The sequence below is a fragment of the Melopsittacus undulatus genome, chromosome Z (assembly GCF_012275295.1).
Source record: "Melopsittacus undulatus isolate bMelUnd1 chromosome Z, bMelUnd1.mat.Z, whole genome shotgun sequence".
Lineage (NCBI taxonomy): Eukaryota > Metazoa > Chordata > Aves > Psittaciformes > Psittaculidae > Melopsittacus > Melopsittacus undulatus.
In genome coordinates, this window is record NC_047557.1 from 697,503 (window position 1) to 713,307 (window position 15,805).

Genomic DNA, 15,805 nt, shown 5'->3' on the forward strand with positions numbered 1-15,805 from the left:
CCTGGAGAAAAGAAGGCTTAGGGGGACCTTATGCCATGTGCCAGTACTTAACAGGTGGCTCCAAAGAAGACAAAGACTTCCCTTTTACAAGAAGTCCCATGGAAAAGATGAGGGGTGATGGGCACAAGTTACTCTTGGGGAGATTCTAGCTGAACAAAGAAGGACATTTTTCACATGGAGAACAACCAGCCATTGGAATAGTCTCCCTAGGAGAGTACTGAACTCCTCAACACTGGATGCTGTTAAGTTAGGGCTGGGCAGGGTGCTGGGGCTCTTCACTAGGGCCTGTAGTGACAGAACAAGGGGTAATGGGTTGAAACTTAAACAGCAGAGGTTTAGATTGTATCTAAGGAGGAAGTTCTTTACTGTTAGGGTGGTGAGGTACTGGAACGGGTTGCCCAGGGAAGTTGTGAATGCTCCATCCCTGGCAGTGTTCAAGGCCAGGTTGAACAAAGCCTTGGGTGCCATGGTTTAGTGTGAAGTGTCCCTGGCCATGGCAGGGGGGTTGGAACTGGGTGATCTTAAGGTCCTTTCCTACCCTAACTATTCTATGATTCTATGATCCTATGATCCTATTAAATGTACTCAGGCGTTTCAAAACAGGGGTTCAATAGCTTATTCTCAAAGAAATGAAAATTTAATGGTAGACCCCTACCCTTGTTTAAAGACAGCTTAGGGATCACGATATGTATCTCCATTAACACCTGCATGATAACTAGAAGTAAAGCCCAGGCATACTATTTTGCTAGTGTGGGTAAGGGAAAGCACATGAAAGATAAAGAAGGAATTATGTTTTAGAGAGGATGTTATCTACAGAGATCACTACATCTTCATCCCTTTTCAAATATTTTTATCCTACTGAATTAGGGCTACATATAATATGTACTGGTGTCTTTCATCAAAACTGCATTCATTCCCCTTCAGCATCTGAAGTACCTTTCATACTTCAAGCAGGATGTATCATAGCTTCTTGCTTGGAAAATACCACTCAAACGCTTGAGAAGAGCAGCTAAATTAAGCCTTCGAAGTGTGTTTGCTTATTATGAGAATATTGTTAACATTGAGAATGGCTTCTTGGTGAAAATAAAATACAGATATATAAACACTCTGAGGATAGAAGAGATGCATAACAAACTGCTAGCTGGGAATTTATATAAGAACAATTTGCACAGGCTAGATAATTGTGTCTTTATAGTAAATAATGTGCAAGCTGAAAAAGCTGCTCAATTGAGTAGGTTTTGGGTATTTTTTTCCTGGTTTCTGTCTCTAATTTCAGGCACACAGATTTAGTCACTGTAAGTGACAAAAGGTTTTGCTTGGGCTGAAGCATCAGCGACCAGCACGGCACACAACAAACACTAGAATGGGTCCATGTAGTGTTATGAACAGACCTGTGAGTCAGGACCTTTGATCAAGAAGGATGTGTAGTAGATGGAAGCAGTTACTGAGTCCTTTCTACTAAGTGGGAGTTACAAACTGGAGACAAAATAATGCAGAACTTTGTAAGTAAACATTTTAAAGTAGCAATTATCATTACCTAATGATAACAGAATAATTGTTGTCACCCAATCTTGGGTTTCTTTGAAAACTCTTTTAAATCATTAGTATCAGAAGCCACAGCTACTTGTTATACTATGGGTCAGGGTACTACCATCTCCTAACTTCTTGCAGTGACATCAGAGCTCAGTAGAATGACTGTTCTGCCTCACTACCCATGAAAAGTGATGAAAACCAGTTAAATTTGCACATACAGTGCCAGTTCACATTGAACTTCTTCAAGTTGAACTTGAACAAGCCTTTTGATGGCAAATATGAAGAAAACCAAAGAAATCCATCCCACCAGCTCTTGCCATACCTGCTTCGTAGGTGGTGGCGTGTGCTGTCATGCTCCAGGTGCTGGACCGCCGGCCTTTGGTGACCATGACAGAGAACTCGTACATGGTGTTCGGCTTCAGGCCGATCACAGTGTGACTCAGAGCAGTCGTATCTGCCGACTGCAAAGAGAGAGCGGAGAACATCTTTAAAGACACTCTTTCTGCTAGTAGCTAAGCAAAACATGGTTACAGAGGATTCCCTTTTCAAGCAAAATAGCTCTATTGCTACTGCATAACTAAATGGGAATATTTTTAGTACCATAAGCAGTTCAATAAATTATTGTGATGCTTTCTCCTTGCCTATTCCCACATAGAGCAATTTTCCGTGCCTTGTTTAACGCATGTAAATTGGAAGCTAACCCTGTGTCTTACATCTGTGTCTGTAGGAGGACAAAAAATTGCAATATTAACACCCATTTGCAGCCTCTTCGAGAGGTTCCTGCTAAAAAGTTTTTAATTGCTGATTTTGCTGGTTTTTGCTGATTTTTAGTGGAGGTTCAGAAAACATTCTTGTAACAAGAATGATCCTTACTAAGGCTTCCCTGTTTCTGATGTTAACATGCATTTATGATAAAGATCGAAATATGACCGGAATTGCTGCATAAAGTTTCAGTTTTGTACTCACAAAACACACTTTTTCTTGGTTAAATACAATATGTTTATACATTATATTATATCTGAAACATACTATTGATCTGTCTCTCTGTGATATGTTATGAACAACTAAATGTATCAATGTTGATGTGAATATTAAATTGCTCGTTTATTCTTAGCTGATTTAGCTTTCTACCTCAGTCTGCAGTAAAGAACAATTTGAGCTCAAACTAGTGTCAGAGAAGACAAGTGAGAAGAAAATTATCAGAGAAATTGGTGTCAATTGGGTAAAATCAATTTCCATGCTCTTCCGTTACAGAGCCTGGTGTGCAATCCTCCGGCATCCACAACTTATAGAAGAGTGAGTAAATGTGGAGCACATTTTTACATGTTTATATACCTATAGACTAAAGTCAGCTGAGTAAGGACAAGATACATGTGACTTTCGATCAGAAGAATACCTTGATGTTCACATTGCAAAGCGGTTCACAACAAGGCACTTTCTGGCATGCACCAGTAAGGCCATTTTGATGCTAATCATCAGACAATTCAAAAATCAATCAACCTTTACTGAAACTGGGACACCAACTTTCCAACACACCACAGAAAAAAGCAGCAATATTCAAGCAAGGTGTGTGGAGGGGAGAAATTTACTTTGCAGAGACATTAATTCAGAGGAGCCCAAGGAGAAGGACTTGGGGGTGTTGATCGATGAGAAACTTAACATGAGCTGGCTTCAGTGTGTGCTTGCAGCCCAGGAAGCCAACTGTATTCTGAGCTGCATCAAAAGGAGCGTGACCAGCAGGTCAAAGGAGGTGATCCTGCCCTTCTGCTGTGCTCTCGTGAGACCTCACTTGAAGTATTGTGTGCAGTTCTGGTGTCCTCAACATAAAAAGGACATGGAGCTGTTGGAACAAGTCCAGAGGAGGCCACGAGGATGATCAGGGACTGGAGCAGCTCCTGTATGAAGGCAGGCTGAGAAAGTTGGGGCTGTTCAGCCTGGAGAAGAGAAGGGCGTGTGGAGACCTAAGAGCAGACTTCCAGTGTCTGAAGGGGGCTACAGGGATGCTGCGGAGGGACTGTTCATTAGGGACTGTAGTGATAGGACAAGGCGTAACGGGTTCAAACTTAAAAAACAGGGGTTTAGACTGGATATAAGGAAGAAATTCTTTACTGTGAGGGTGGTGAGGTACTGGAATGGGTTGCCCAGGGAGGTTGTGAATGCTCCATCCCTGGCAGTGTTCAAGGCCAGGTTGGATGAAGCCTTGGGTGATATGGTTTAGTGTGAGGTGTCCCTGCCCATGGCAGGTGGTTGGAACTGCATGATATTAAGGTCCTTTCTAGCCCTATCTGTTCTATGAGTCAGTGATTCTATGAGTAATGGCTATATTTGCCTACATGGTAAGCTGTTTTACCACAAGTGCTCTCACATGTTTTGCACAGTACTTGATAGGAAGACTTAATGCAGCACCAAATTTTATCATCTTTATACTCAATTAAGACTCGTAGTTCTCGGAAATTAGCAAGTTTGCAACTTATCTGTACTAAGCATTTACTCCAGCAGAGAATTTCCCTCTGTTAAAAGTCTTATTGAAGCAAAGACATCATTTAAGAGTGTTCATAGACTATTCAGCTAAACTACTTGGCCACTTGCCAGAGATGGCAAAGTGTACTTGCTGGAGTTTATACAAATTATTATTTGAATAAAGCTAGATTTAAAATAGAGAAAAATAATTTTCTCCCCTAGAAAATATTTTGCAAGAAAGAAAATGATTTACAGCATAAAATACTCCTTAGCATGACTGAGTGTAACTAAAACTGATAACTATCACTGTAGAAGTCCTTAGACACTACAGTCAGGAAAAATTCACATGGAAAGAAACAACATGGTTTGAACCTATTCCTGAACAAAACGGCCTTTAGTGGAACATAAAGACATTGTGTTCTTTTTTGTAAAAAGAATATTATTTGTGTCCAGCTGAGTGTTTTTCTTGGCTCTTTTGCTCGGTACTAAATATTAGCATTTCAACAGTAGAAACATCCTTGAAGTTAGTATCACACTGAGATGAAGGGGATGTAACTGTAGCAAGTACCTTTAGTAATACCACTGGATAGCTGTTTGGGACAGTTTGCACAAAGTAAAGTTGGCAGGGCAAAGTTAAATTCATAAACTTCCCACTTCCATGAGAAAGGCTGAACCCTTCATTGTGTTTAGATACATGGTTCTGAAGTGGCAGGAGACTTTAATGAGAAAATCTCAAAAGACTTGGAAATTCAATGCCAAAGCACAGTCAAGTGCTTTGGGAACGTAATGGGGAGACTCATCCAAACTCCTCTAAAGAAGAGAAGTTTTCTTCACATTTTTCAAAGAACAACATAATAGGTTTCTATCAGTTTCCTTGAAAAAATGCAGTTATTTCAAGAAAACAGACCCTCTTGAAAGATTTTTTACTGTTTCTGCTTTTGAGTGATAGAACTGGAATAAAGGAATCAGACTGGCTCTTTACACATTAAGCACAGAGTGGCCAAACTAGAGAGGGTGGCAAAAAATGGTGACTTCAGTCTTGGTCCTCTTTAGTCTCCTGCATCTGAATGTCTTCCAGAGCCCTGTGTATGGCTTAGTGAGAGATGTCCACCTACTTGATTAGCAGAAGACCATTGAGCTTGACACCTCCAAACAAGACATGCTTCTCCTGAACACTGGATTAAATAGGTTATTTCTGATCATTTTTATTTGTCACCCATCATTTTCCCCTGCATGCAGCTCACTACATGCACTGGGAAACTAGAGAAAATGTTATGACTGACTGTGAGTGGAAAAATACAATGTTGTGTTTTATGGAGCTTTAAGTTCATCACTAGAGCTGCAAACTGGGACTCACTGTGCTTCCTCTATTTGCTGGGCATGGAAATCCATCTCTAAATAAGAGATGAAGCAAAGCAGGGCATTCAAAACATTGCAATGCATCATTTTGGCACCCTTAATTACTTATGAGGTTGTTACAACTGCATGAGCATACAAAATTTGTGTCTAGTATCGCAGGTCACCATGTCAACGTCTGAAGTTGCCCTAAGTATGGCAGTAGATAGAAAAGCAAGGTATGGACTTTTATACCTTGTAAAGGTGTACTATTATTTAAAAGCTTTACAGGGGTCAGCACCTTCAGCAAAAATCCAGCTGGCCTGAGTTGGCTTTTCAGCTGGCGTGAGGGCAAATCATATGTAATGAAATTGAAATGAACTGTTTGTGGCAGCACACGGACTCAGCCGAGCACCAGTGAGCCAGATTCCGATGGAGACGTATCCTGGGAGAGCTGAAAAAAATCACACTCAGAAAAGGGATTGAAGGCAAAAGCTTCTCCATCATCAATCCCACATCTTCCAATCTCTATTGATCTCAAGATCAACCTGTAGGACAGGTGTACCCCAAAACTGCAAAAGGTGGAGAGTCATTCTCTGGGGTTTAGAAAGACCAGCCTATATTCAGACACATCACTCAGCCTGTAATCAGAGCAGCCTTAGTGCTGGATAGAGCATGTCCTGTTCCGTAATCCTTGTAAAGATGACTTGTATGAGGCTGCTTTTTTTTAGGACAGAGAACAGTGAAAGATAAGCCATCCACCTGCAGTATAAAAATACATCCATAGCAAACAACTCACTATGGATCAATATGGTCCTTTAGGCAAGGGAAAACAACTATTATGGTAGGGCAAGGGGGGAACTACACACTTATCATGGGGAAGGTGGGTGCTAAAAAGCCTGAAGTCTCTGCTTGCTCCTTTCCATTCCCTGTCCTACCACATCTCTTTGCTGTGTTTGGTGCTGCTTTCTGTGCTGCTTTCATTAGGACTTGAAAAGAAATTACCATACAGTAGCACGCTCCTGCCAATCCATTCAAATTGTGTTTTCTCATAAACTAACCTTCCTTTTCTGTTACTTGTAATATGCAATATGGGTGGGTGGAATTGTCATACAGTGTGGGTGGTTTGCAGTTGGTATTTCTTGCTGTTCACGCTACACTATTGTGCTCCTAAATCTGTGACTAATTTATGTCTGATTGGTAAAGATTAAAGATCAAAACTTTCAACAATTGGCATGTGGAATTAAACTATGGCGTTCATCCAACTAAACACATGGGTTTCTAGGGAGCAGTACTGACTCAGGCAAGTTTCCTTTTAATTGAAATGGGAAATTTGGTTGAGGAAAGTTCATAAAAGCCAATTCAGAGTCTTTGCAAATAAAACACGAACAGATGAAATAGCTCATAGATTTGTAACGTGTTAAAATTTCACCTTATACTTAGCATTTGTTGAATAGCTTGTTCTCCATCGGACCGTGTAGAAGCGAACCTCCGTTGTCTTTTGATTCTTTGGGACAGAGTTATCTGCCCAGATGACCCTCACTGCATCATGCGTAAGTACAACAGCCTGGACACCTACTGGTGGGAGCATGGGGGTGGAGATATCTGGGACTGAGGTAGGGAAATCATCAAGCAAAGGATAAAAATCAACTTCTAATGGATCAATGGGGTCTGGGTCCATACATCAGCAAATGAGCATTCCAAATTAAATGAATAGGTAAGTTAAACAAAGAAAAAAACCAAATGAAAACAAAAATCAAACAGCCACCAAGGGGCACACATCACAATGGGTTAAATGCATGGCATTAATGAGGAGGAGGAACATGAGGAGAACAGAAAGAAAGGCATTAATGCAAAATGAGAACGCATCAGCAACATTTCAGTCATATCACTACAACAAAACTAAGCAGTGCTAAGTGCTATTTTCCATGACTTTTTTAAATACTTCGAGGTATGCTGTGTTTTCTTTGCACAAGATGAAGTCAATGCACAATGTCTCTCCTACATTTTCTTAAAATAATCAAATCATGTAAACAGCACATTATTGGAAACACTACAAAATGGGGAGTGTGTCAACTTCCAACCTGATCTATAGACATGACATACCCTCACATGTTTAGAAGTTACCCATGCTTTTCTCTATTGGCAGCCTCTTTTGGGCTCTTCTGTTGATTTAACTTTTTGAAAGGAACATATTCTGCATCTGCTTAAACACTTTTAGGCAAAAAAGAACATGAAAATTTCACTGCTAAAAGTGCTTAAGTGAAAACCTTGCAGTTGTTTGTTTAATACTGTCAGTGTGTTTAATGCGCACATAACAGGCATGAAGACATGGATTAACTTCAAGTAGGCTTCCTCCTTAAGGAAGAAGCACATTTCCTCTCCGATGTGCCTGTGACGCAGTGGTCTTTGGGGAGCAAGATGCTGAGCACTAAGCACATGCCTCAGTGGTGCATTATGCAGTGTCAGGAGAAATTTCTGGCTTAATTATGGAGACAGTGCCACATTTAGTTTCACTTCTGAAAGTTCAGGCCTTTTGAGTGGCGTGCTGACACATTCCATTAACTGAGGCTGTCGAGATCACTGTGGCCATACTTCTCTTTTTACTTCATTGCAAAGGAGGTTACTCTGAGTCTGAGTTATGAAGGTGTGAGAAAGGAAACAGATATTGCTTCAGCAGAAGGTTGCTGCTGTTACAGTCAGCAGATAACAACCACCAACCGGTGTAGAAGATTTTTCTTCTGATCAGTGTTCAGTTTGGTCCCAGTGACATTCATGTCTTGGCTTTTCCAGGGATCTGTCTCTGCCCTTTGGAGCTGCATGGTGATGGCACCCATGTGGGAACCAGAGACCGTTTAAATCATAGAATCATATAATAGAATGGTTTGGGTTGGAAGGGACCTTAAAGCTCATCCAGTTGCAGCATCATGCCACAGGAAGAGACACCTTCCACTAGACCAGGTTACTCAAAGCCCCATCCAACCTGGCCTTCAGCACTCCTTTGAAATACCTCTGTCCTTGTGGAAATACTCAGCCATCTTCTGGCTTACCTTTAAACCCATACTTACTCATTATTTACCAGCAGTGGTTTTTCTAAATGCAATTTCAGAATGCTGTGGTAAAGTACAGCAAAAGCACTCCAAAAGGTTGCTTGGTTTGGTTTTGGATTTGTTTATTTTTATTATTTTTTTTCAGTCTAAAATAATGTGCTAATTAATCAAAGCACAAACCAATCTAATGTTTTCTCATCTACAGTTGCTACATTTTTTCTGCTCTGTGTGCAGTTGCAGCCCCTGACACGCTTTGATCACCCCTTTTTATGGTTTTGTGATTTTTATTCAGAACTTTGGGAGGTTACAGCCTTTGAAAGGAAAAACAAGGAGATAAGGATCGCTAAAATTTATAATAAGCCATTTAAACAATCACGTTGCTTCTCTCATTGAAAGCTGCTTTATAGGAAGCTTGAATGCGAGTGTTGATAGAAATGAAGCAACTTTGTTGTTGTAGTGATTCAGAACACAAAGATGCGATCCATGTGGTGTGGAGTGGGCAGCTGAATCTCTTTTTTACCCCAACCTAGAGAATCGAGCTTCTGCAAGTTGAGTTAACAGCTTCTTTTCCTGAAGTCTTCAAGAAGAATTGGTGGTAACTTTGGAAGGTGAGCAACACCTGTTTCTGTTTGGTTTATCTACAAACTCAGAAGCTGATGTGAGTGGAGCTCAGTTGGTATTTTAACAAATATCACACTTCCTTTTTCTTTTTCTTTCCCATACTGACAAATGCAGTCCTGCTGTAGAGAAGATTATGAAGACAGGCTGCGTTTAGCCACATAAAATGGTCAGACCCAATCAATCAAGATAATTCACTTTTTGAAGCACATCACCACTGACTTGAGGAAGAGGGAAATACAATGTCTATAATCCAAGGGTGGCTAAAAATAGGCCCCTAAATACTACCTCAATTTTCCACCAAAGTTTCATTTGTTATTATTTATGCGTAGGCATCTGTCATTTGGTAATTGCAATCTCTTGACAGAAAATAGTTTTTTGCTCTCTTTGGCGTTCTTTTGTGAATATTGCATGTTACGTAACTGTAGTTTGCACATCATATCCACATCAGCAGGGATTAAAGTATGTCTGTGTATTTGTTAAATGGACACAGTGTTTTGTTTTCTTTAGTGCACAGGATGCATCAGCTCATTTGCTTCTTGGGGAACAGAGTTCCTTGTCTTTTCTTGCTTTGCTAAAAGCCTTTTTTGACTCGTTCCCCCGTGACCAACCCTATTTGGTTTCTCCTTTTAGAGGCTTCATCCTTTGGGTGGGAGGTGGTGGGGATCTCCAGGCACAGACATGTCCCAGCAATAAGAAAGAAGCACCGAGGTGGACTGCTCACAGATGATCATTGGGTCCATTCATCAAAACAGAACCAAATCCTGAGTTACCTTTTTCACATCTGAGTATCATTTCATTTGCTAGAGGTTATATACAGACATGAAATGAAATCCTGATTTTTAAATAGATTCAACAACCAAAATCTTAAAAAACAGAAGTTCATACAGATCCTAAGACAAACTCACTGGAAAAAGGTTTACATATTCAGCAAGAATGACCTCTGCATATTCCAGACAAGTTTAATAATTTTCAGCCAGAAATTCCCTGACACTTATTACATCTAATGTGGCTTGTTACGGTTGCCTTTGATTGTGTAATTAATCTGTTTTGGTTTTTTTTTCTCCTTCTGACTTTCCAAGATTTCTTATGGGAATACTTCACAAATATGGATAAAAGCTGTTTTTCCTTGTAGAGACACCGAAGCACCATTTGGTTGATTTATTCCTCGTGGTCCACCCAAGCCAGCGTCAGTGATCGTGTTTGCTCTCAGTGACACAGCTCCCCTTCCAGGCAGCTCTGAACACCATGGGTGAAACACTGGAAAAAACCTTCACCAAATGATGGTGCCAATCAGAGGAAAAACACGTGTTTTGATCCACCCCCCCTCTGTTTTTCTGTTTTTCCCTCTCAGTTCTGCTCTTTTAATCCCTTGTCAGTCCCATCAACCTGCCACTGATGGCAGAAAAATGACATGGCAGACTGGAAGACAGTACTACACAAGAATAAGTCTGATTTTACAGTTTTGTCAGCATCCCAAACATGCATCTGTGAAAAACAGCTGCTTGAAAGCAACCTGCTCTGCTGCTGCTGGGTAATCCCTTCTGTTAGCCTTATCCTGCCAGGGAAGTCCCATCAGTATGTTCCTCTGCCTTCTGCAGCCCCTCTACATGCTTTTCTAGTTGTGCATGATGACAGTGAGCTCTTAACTAGTTAGTTTTAATTTAAACTGCTTTAAAAATGAAGGGTACAAAAATTATTTCGTCTGGGCTTAATTCAGCGAAGCTGTTGACCAGAATTCTGCCCTGAACTTTAAATATTTAAATTGTTTGGGAGTCATGCTCCTCACAAGCCAACTCGCACTAAAAAGCAAGCACATGTGAGCAACCCATTAAATTTACACAGCCAGTTCCTGGAAAGGATAATTAATTCCTTCTATTTATGTAGGTACAATTAAGTGGAAAGCGAAGCTGATTTATTCTAGCAAGACATTGTGGTTGCTGAACTCATTTCTTCCATTCCTTGACCAAAATATTTTGCCCAGTGTGCACCTTTGTAAGGCTGATGTTCACTGATGGGGAGCAGATTATCTGCAACTCACCTGTCATTGACCTGGTGGTCGCACTTTCATACAGAGGCACCCCTTCTCCTGCATTGTTAAAGGCCTTCAAGGAAATCACATAGTGGGAACTTGGCTCTGCAGGAGAAAACAAATAAGGCAAAACAGATCACAAAATGTTGAAGTCAGATTTGGGATGCAGACCAGACAAGTGGTTTCCTGAAAACCAAGAATAAAGGAAATGAAGTTAAGCAAACACGGTGCAAAGTAAAAAATGAGCACAATGGCTGTTCATCATTTTTGTTTTCTTTCCAAAGGCTTTATTTATCTCAATATTCTTGTTTTATCTTCATCAATAGCAAGGTAAAGCTCTCCTTTAAATCACCTGCAGCTTTGCCTGTGCAAGAAAACTGGAACCAACTTTGGGCATCAGCTGTAAGTCCAGAGGAAGCCTCAGATATGTGCAGTTACATGGAGGTGACGGATGCTGTGGGTTGCCAATGCCTTCCTCTGGATGGACCTGGGATATCCAGGGTTGTGCCTGGTGCTGAAATCCAACTGGCAGGGAGGCATCCAGCTTTGTGCAGCCCCTCATGAGGACGTGCTGTTGTCTGGAAGCGACGTGGGAAGAGATGGGTGATCGTCACCAGTGATGCATTGCCTTGGAATGCTGAAATTCTGCAGTGAAGCACAAACATGCGGCTCTCCAGTGCTGCTCGCTGGAACTCGTGCTTCTGAAGCCATCCCAGAATAGTTCATGTGACCCTGCAGTCACTTTCTGGATGTTGAGCAAGAGCCTCCCTCCCTAATTTCATGATGCTGGAATTACAATGGTAATAGCCATTTTACCCCTTTTTACCTCAAGGACAGCTCCTCATGCTATGTTAGAATCACAGAACCACAGAATGGTTTGGGTTGGAAGGGACCCTAAAGCTCATCCAGCTCCAACCCCTGCTATGGGCAGGGACCCCTTCCACTTGGAACAGCTGCTCTGAGCCCCTGTGTCCAACCTGGCCTTGAGCACTGCCAGGGATGGGGCAGCCACAGCTTCTCTGGGCACCCTGTGCCAGCGCCTCAGCACCCTCACAGGGAACAGCTTCTGCCTCAGAGCTCAGCTCAGTCTCCCCTGTTCTGGCAGGTTCAAGCCATTCCCCTTGGCCTGTCCCTACAGGCCCTTGTCCCAAGCCCCTCTCCAGCTTTCCTGCAGCCCCTTTAGGCACTGGAGCTTCTCTCAGGTGTCCCCTTCAGGAGCCTTCTCTTGTCCAGGCTGTCCCAGCCCAGCTCTCCCAGCTGGAGCACCTCTCTGAAGAATGAGGTGGCAGGAAACAACACACAGGAATTAACTTCTGGGATCATGGATATGCTGTGCTGGTTTGTGTGTCCTAGTTTATCATGGGACTACTTTTAATGTATCCCTAAATGAAAACAGTGAAATCTGCACGTCAGTGCCACACTGTTTTTTTTTTCTACTGTTTTCTGAGAAAAAAAGGCAATCCATTTTCTTGTCTTTATTCATGTAATTCACTTCATCCCCCCAGTTTCTTTTTAAGCTGTTAATTCTATTTGTACAGAAGAAAATTGCAGCCGAATACACAGGGCGCTCATACACCTGCCAAAGATGAGAACTGCCTCTTCAAAGTTCTTTACCGAAAAATAACAAATGTTTGTATGCGAGGAGGCATTTATTAATATGACATTCCAAAAGACCTGCCGCAAAATTACATATTTTATCTACATTAACACCAAATCAGCCCAGCATGATTAATACTGTTACAGTGAATCTGAAATGAGTAAATAATCTTTAAGTACTTATTGCGTATTGTTACTAATATCCTTTCTACCCATGCATTTTGTATTTCATTTTATGTTCAGAAGAAACAGTGACATATTTGTTTAATATTCAGATGGCTTCTGTGCTTCTGTTGCAAAAAACAGCTAAACTTTAAAAATTGCCAAATAAAGGACCAGTACATTAATAACTCCCCATGCTAAGTGCAGTATGGTTATTAATTCAGCTGTTACTCACTGTAATATCATTAGTCATAAAGAAATTATTTTGTATTCACAGAGATGTAGTATACATTTTCATCTGATTTCCACTTGGTATTAGCATACTACTTTTAATTTCTAATTTAACTAAGTGTTGTAACTCCCCAGATTCCACATGAAGATTTATTTATTGAGTCACAAAGTCATGATTTAGCTGAGTTTAATAGCAACACATTCAGTAGTTTCTGAAGAAGAAATAGGCTTTCATATGCACAATCTTGACTGACTCCATCTCTTCCTTCTACCCAGCTGTTGTGCCTATTTACGAGTTTTGAAAGGTGTGACAGAGCGATGCAAGGTGTTAATACAGACCACTCACTAAGGTTCCCTGTGAGAAATGCAGAGAATACAGAAAAAAAAGAAAAGAAATTTTAGGGCTTTTAGATGTGCCACCTATTTACTATTACCAGCAGTGAGCTAAGTGACTATACTGAAAAAGACATCTAGGGAGAGAGAGCAGTTCAATGTTAGTGTTTTCTGTAAGTTAGACACATAGTTTAGTTAATAAGGGCTGTCTCTATAGCAGTTGAAGGGACAAGTACTTCTGTAGAACAGTTTATCCCATGCTAAGATAGATATTTAAGAAATAGAAGATGAATCATCCTCTAAGGGTTGGTACATATCTCCATTGATAACGATCAGACCATGAGTGTCTGGACTTCACTTGGCTTAAATCTGAATAATGAGACATTAGCCAGAGAAGAATGTTACCCTGAACACTGACTTCTTAAATGTGAAAGATTACTCAAGAAACCTGATCCTAGAAATTACTGTCAAAATCCCCAAAGCCCCATAGGACTGTCATGTCTAATCAAAATACATTGTGAATTCCCCAGTAATGAATAACCAAAATGAGTGATTTACTATTAATTTGATCATGAAAAAGATACTCACAGAAACTGATAAATTAGGTGGAAAAATGTGATGAGTTCATGGAAAATTTAAAAATGGAGACTATATGGCACACACTTCATTGTAACTGCCCATATAGCACAATATATAGTTCATCTAATTTTATAAATCTAACAGACTGACGTATGATATATGTTTATAACTAGGTTGGGTAAGGTTACATTTGCAAAAATGAGCTAAGATGGGGATGAGGATGTGATCTGTTGCTTTCTGTTAAAATCATAGAAATTTCAGGTGCTCAATTTGGGCTGCTGCTAACTGGAGCAATAAATAATTGCTTGAGTCCCTCTTAGATAGTACTGAAAAAGGCAATTGGCCATGGTACAGTGTTTGAACACGGTATTGGAGTTGCTTATAGTCCAATAGTCCAATACAATGAAAAAGTGAGAAAAACATTAATTTTATAATGTGGCAGTTACTTTTTGAACTGTATTGTATATTAATAGTACTTACAAGGTCAATCTGGACTGGAGTGGGAGTCTGAATCAAGGAAAGCTTTTTATGGTAAACCTATTAATAAATGCAGCAGCTAACGGAACAGGAAGCTCATTAACACTCCTGGCAGAAACAATGCAAAGAAACAAAGAATCAGGGTTTTGAGCTAAAAATATCATAGAATCTCAGACTGGTTTGTGTTGGAAGGGACCTTAAAGCTCATCCAGTTCCAATCCCTGCCATGGACAGGGACCCCTTCCACTGGAGCAGCTGCTCCAAGCCCCTGTGTCCAACCTGGCCTTGAATACTTCCAGGGATGAAGCATCTACAACTTCTTTGTGCAACCTGTTGCTGTCTCTCACCACCCTCATGCAGATGAATCTTTTCCTAATGTGTAACTTAAATCTCCCCTCTGTCAGCCTCAACTCATTCTTCCAGTTAACAACATTTCCATTTGCAAGAATTCAGAGGTAGGTCCTGATTTTTTCTCCACTCATCACAGATTGGAACTCAATTCTATAATAAGGATATTACCATTTGTGTTTGCTATTCTGGGCAGAAATAGATACTTTTTTTTTAATTCTTTTTTTTTTTTTCCTGACAGAAGACATCTCTTCTTGCCTTTGGAAAAGCTGAGCAAAGAATTCACATTAGCCAAGAATTGACATGTCAGTGTTGGTGTGGAAAATGCTCCAGAAATCAAGTTGTATTCCGCAGTTCAACTTAAAAAAACCCAAAGGACAAGAAGTTCAAACTAAGCATGAACAAAATCAATTTTTTCTACTGACAAGTGTTACTGGAAGGAAAATAATCAACAAATACCAACTTATTTAAGATACCACAGTTATTCTTGAACAAGGTAAAATTGTGACATCTCTACAGCCATTACATGGTGTCTTCTGACAAACGTTGAGTTTTCATGCATAATTTAGATTTCTTTTTAAATATAAATATGAAATAAAAGCTTGACAACTAGATGTGAACTCCAGTTCAAGGAAATCTCCTTGCCTTAACATGCAGTTTTGGAAAGAGGGTAGCATACTCAGCTGATTTGGCAGACCAGATCATTTCTCTCTCAGACAAAAAATCATTCTCAGGTCCTCTTCTCACTTCCCAGTATAACAATTATAACCCAGTATAACTCAGTATAACAAGGGACCTGCAGAGTGCTCGACAAATTGGTACCCTGGGAATGCTGAATGTAAGCTGAGCTCTCCTGCACCAGGAAAACATTCAAGCCCATCTCACCACTAAGCACAACTGTCTTAAACTTAAAAACATCTGTATTTCTTCAGATGCAAAGTAGCTAATAAAACAGCAATAAAAATAAGTTCTTTGTCCAATAATCCCCTCCTAATGCCTTTGTCAGGACCTTTCCTGATCATAAGCAAAAGTGAAGTAGCAGTTTGCTGAT

At 40.4% G+C, this 15,805-nt stretch overlaps 1 protein-coding gene across 1 annotated transcript in view; it reads right to left on the bottom strand.

The window, feature by feature from the left end:
* The window catches only part of DCC (DCC netrin 1 receptor), a 428,960-nt gene that overhangs the window by 60,582 nt on the left and 352,573 nt on the right, over window positions 1–15,805 (bottom strand). The window contains exons 17-19 of the mRNA XM_034072648.1: window positions 11,038–11,133; window positions 6,761–6,999; window positions 1,856–1,994 (exon numbers count right to left, since the gene is read on the bottom strand). Of these exons, the coding sequence (XP_033928539.1) occupies window positions 1,856–1,994; window positions 6,761–6,999; window positions 11,038–11,133 (474 nt within the window). The remainder of the gene's footprint in view (window positions 1–1,855; window positions 1,995–6,760; window positions 7,000–11,037; window positions 11,134–15,805) is intronic.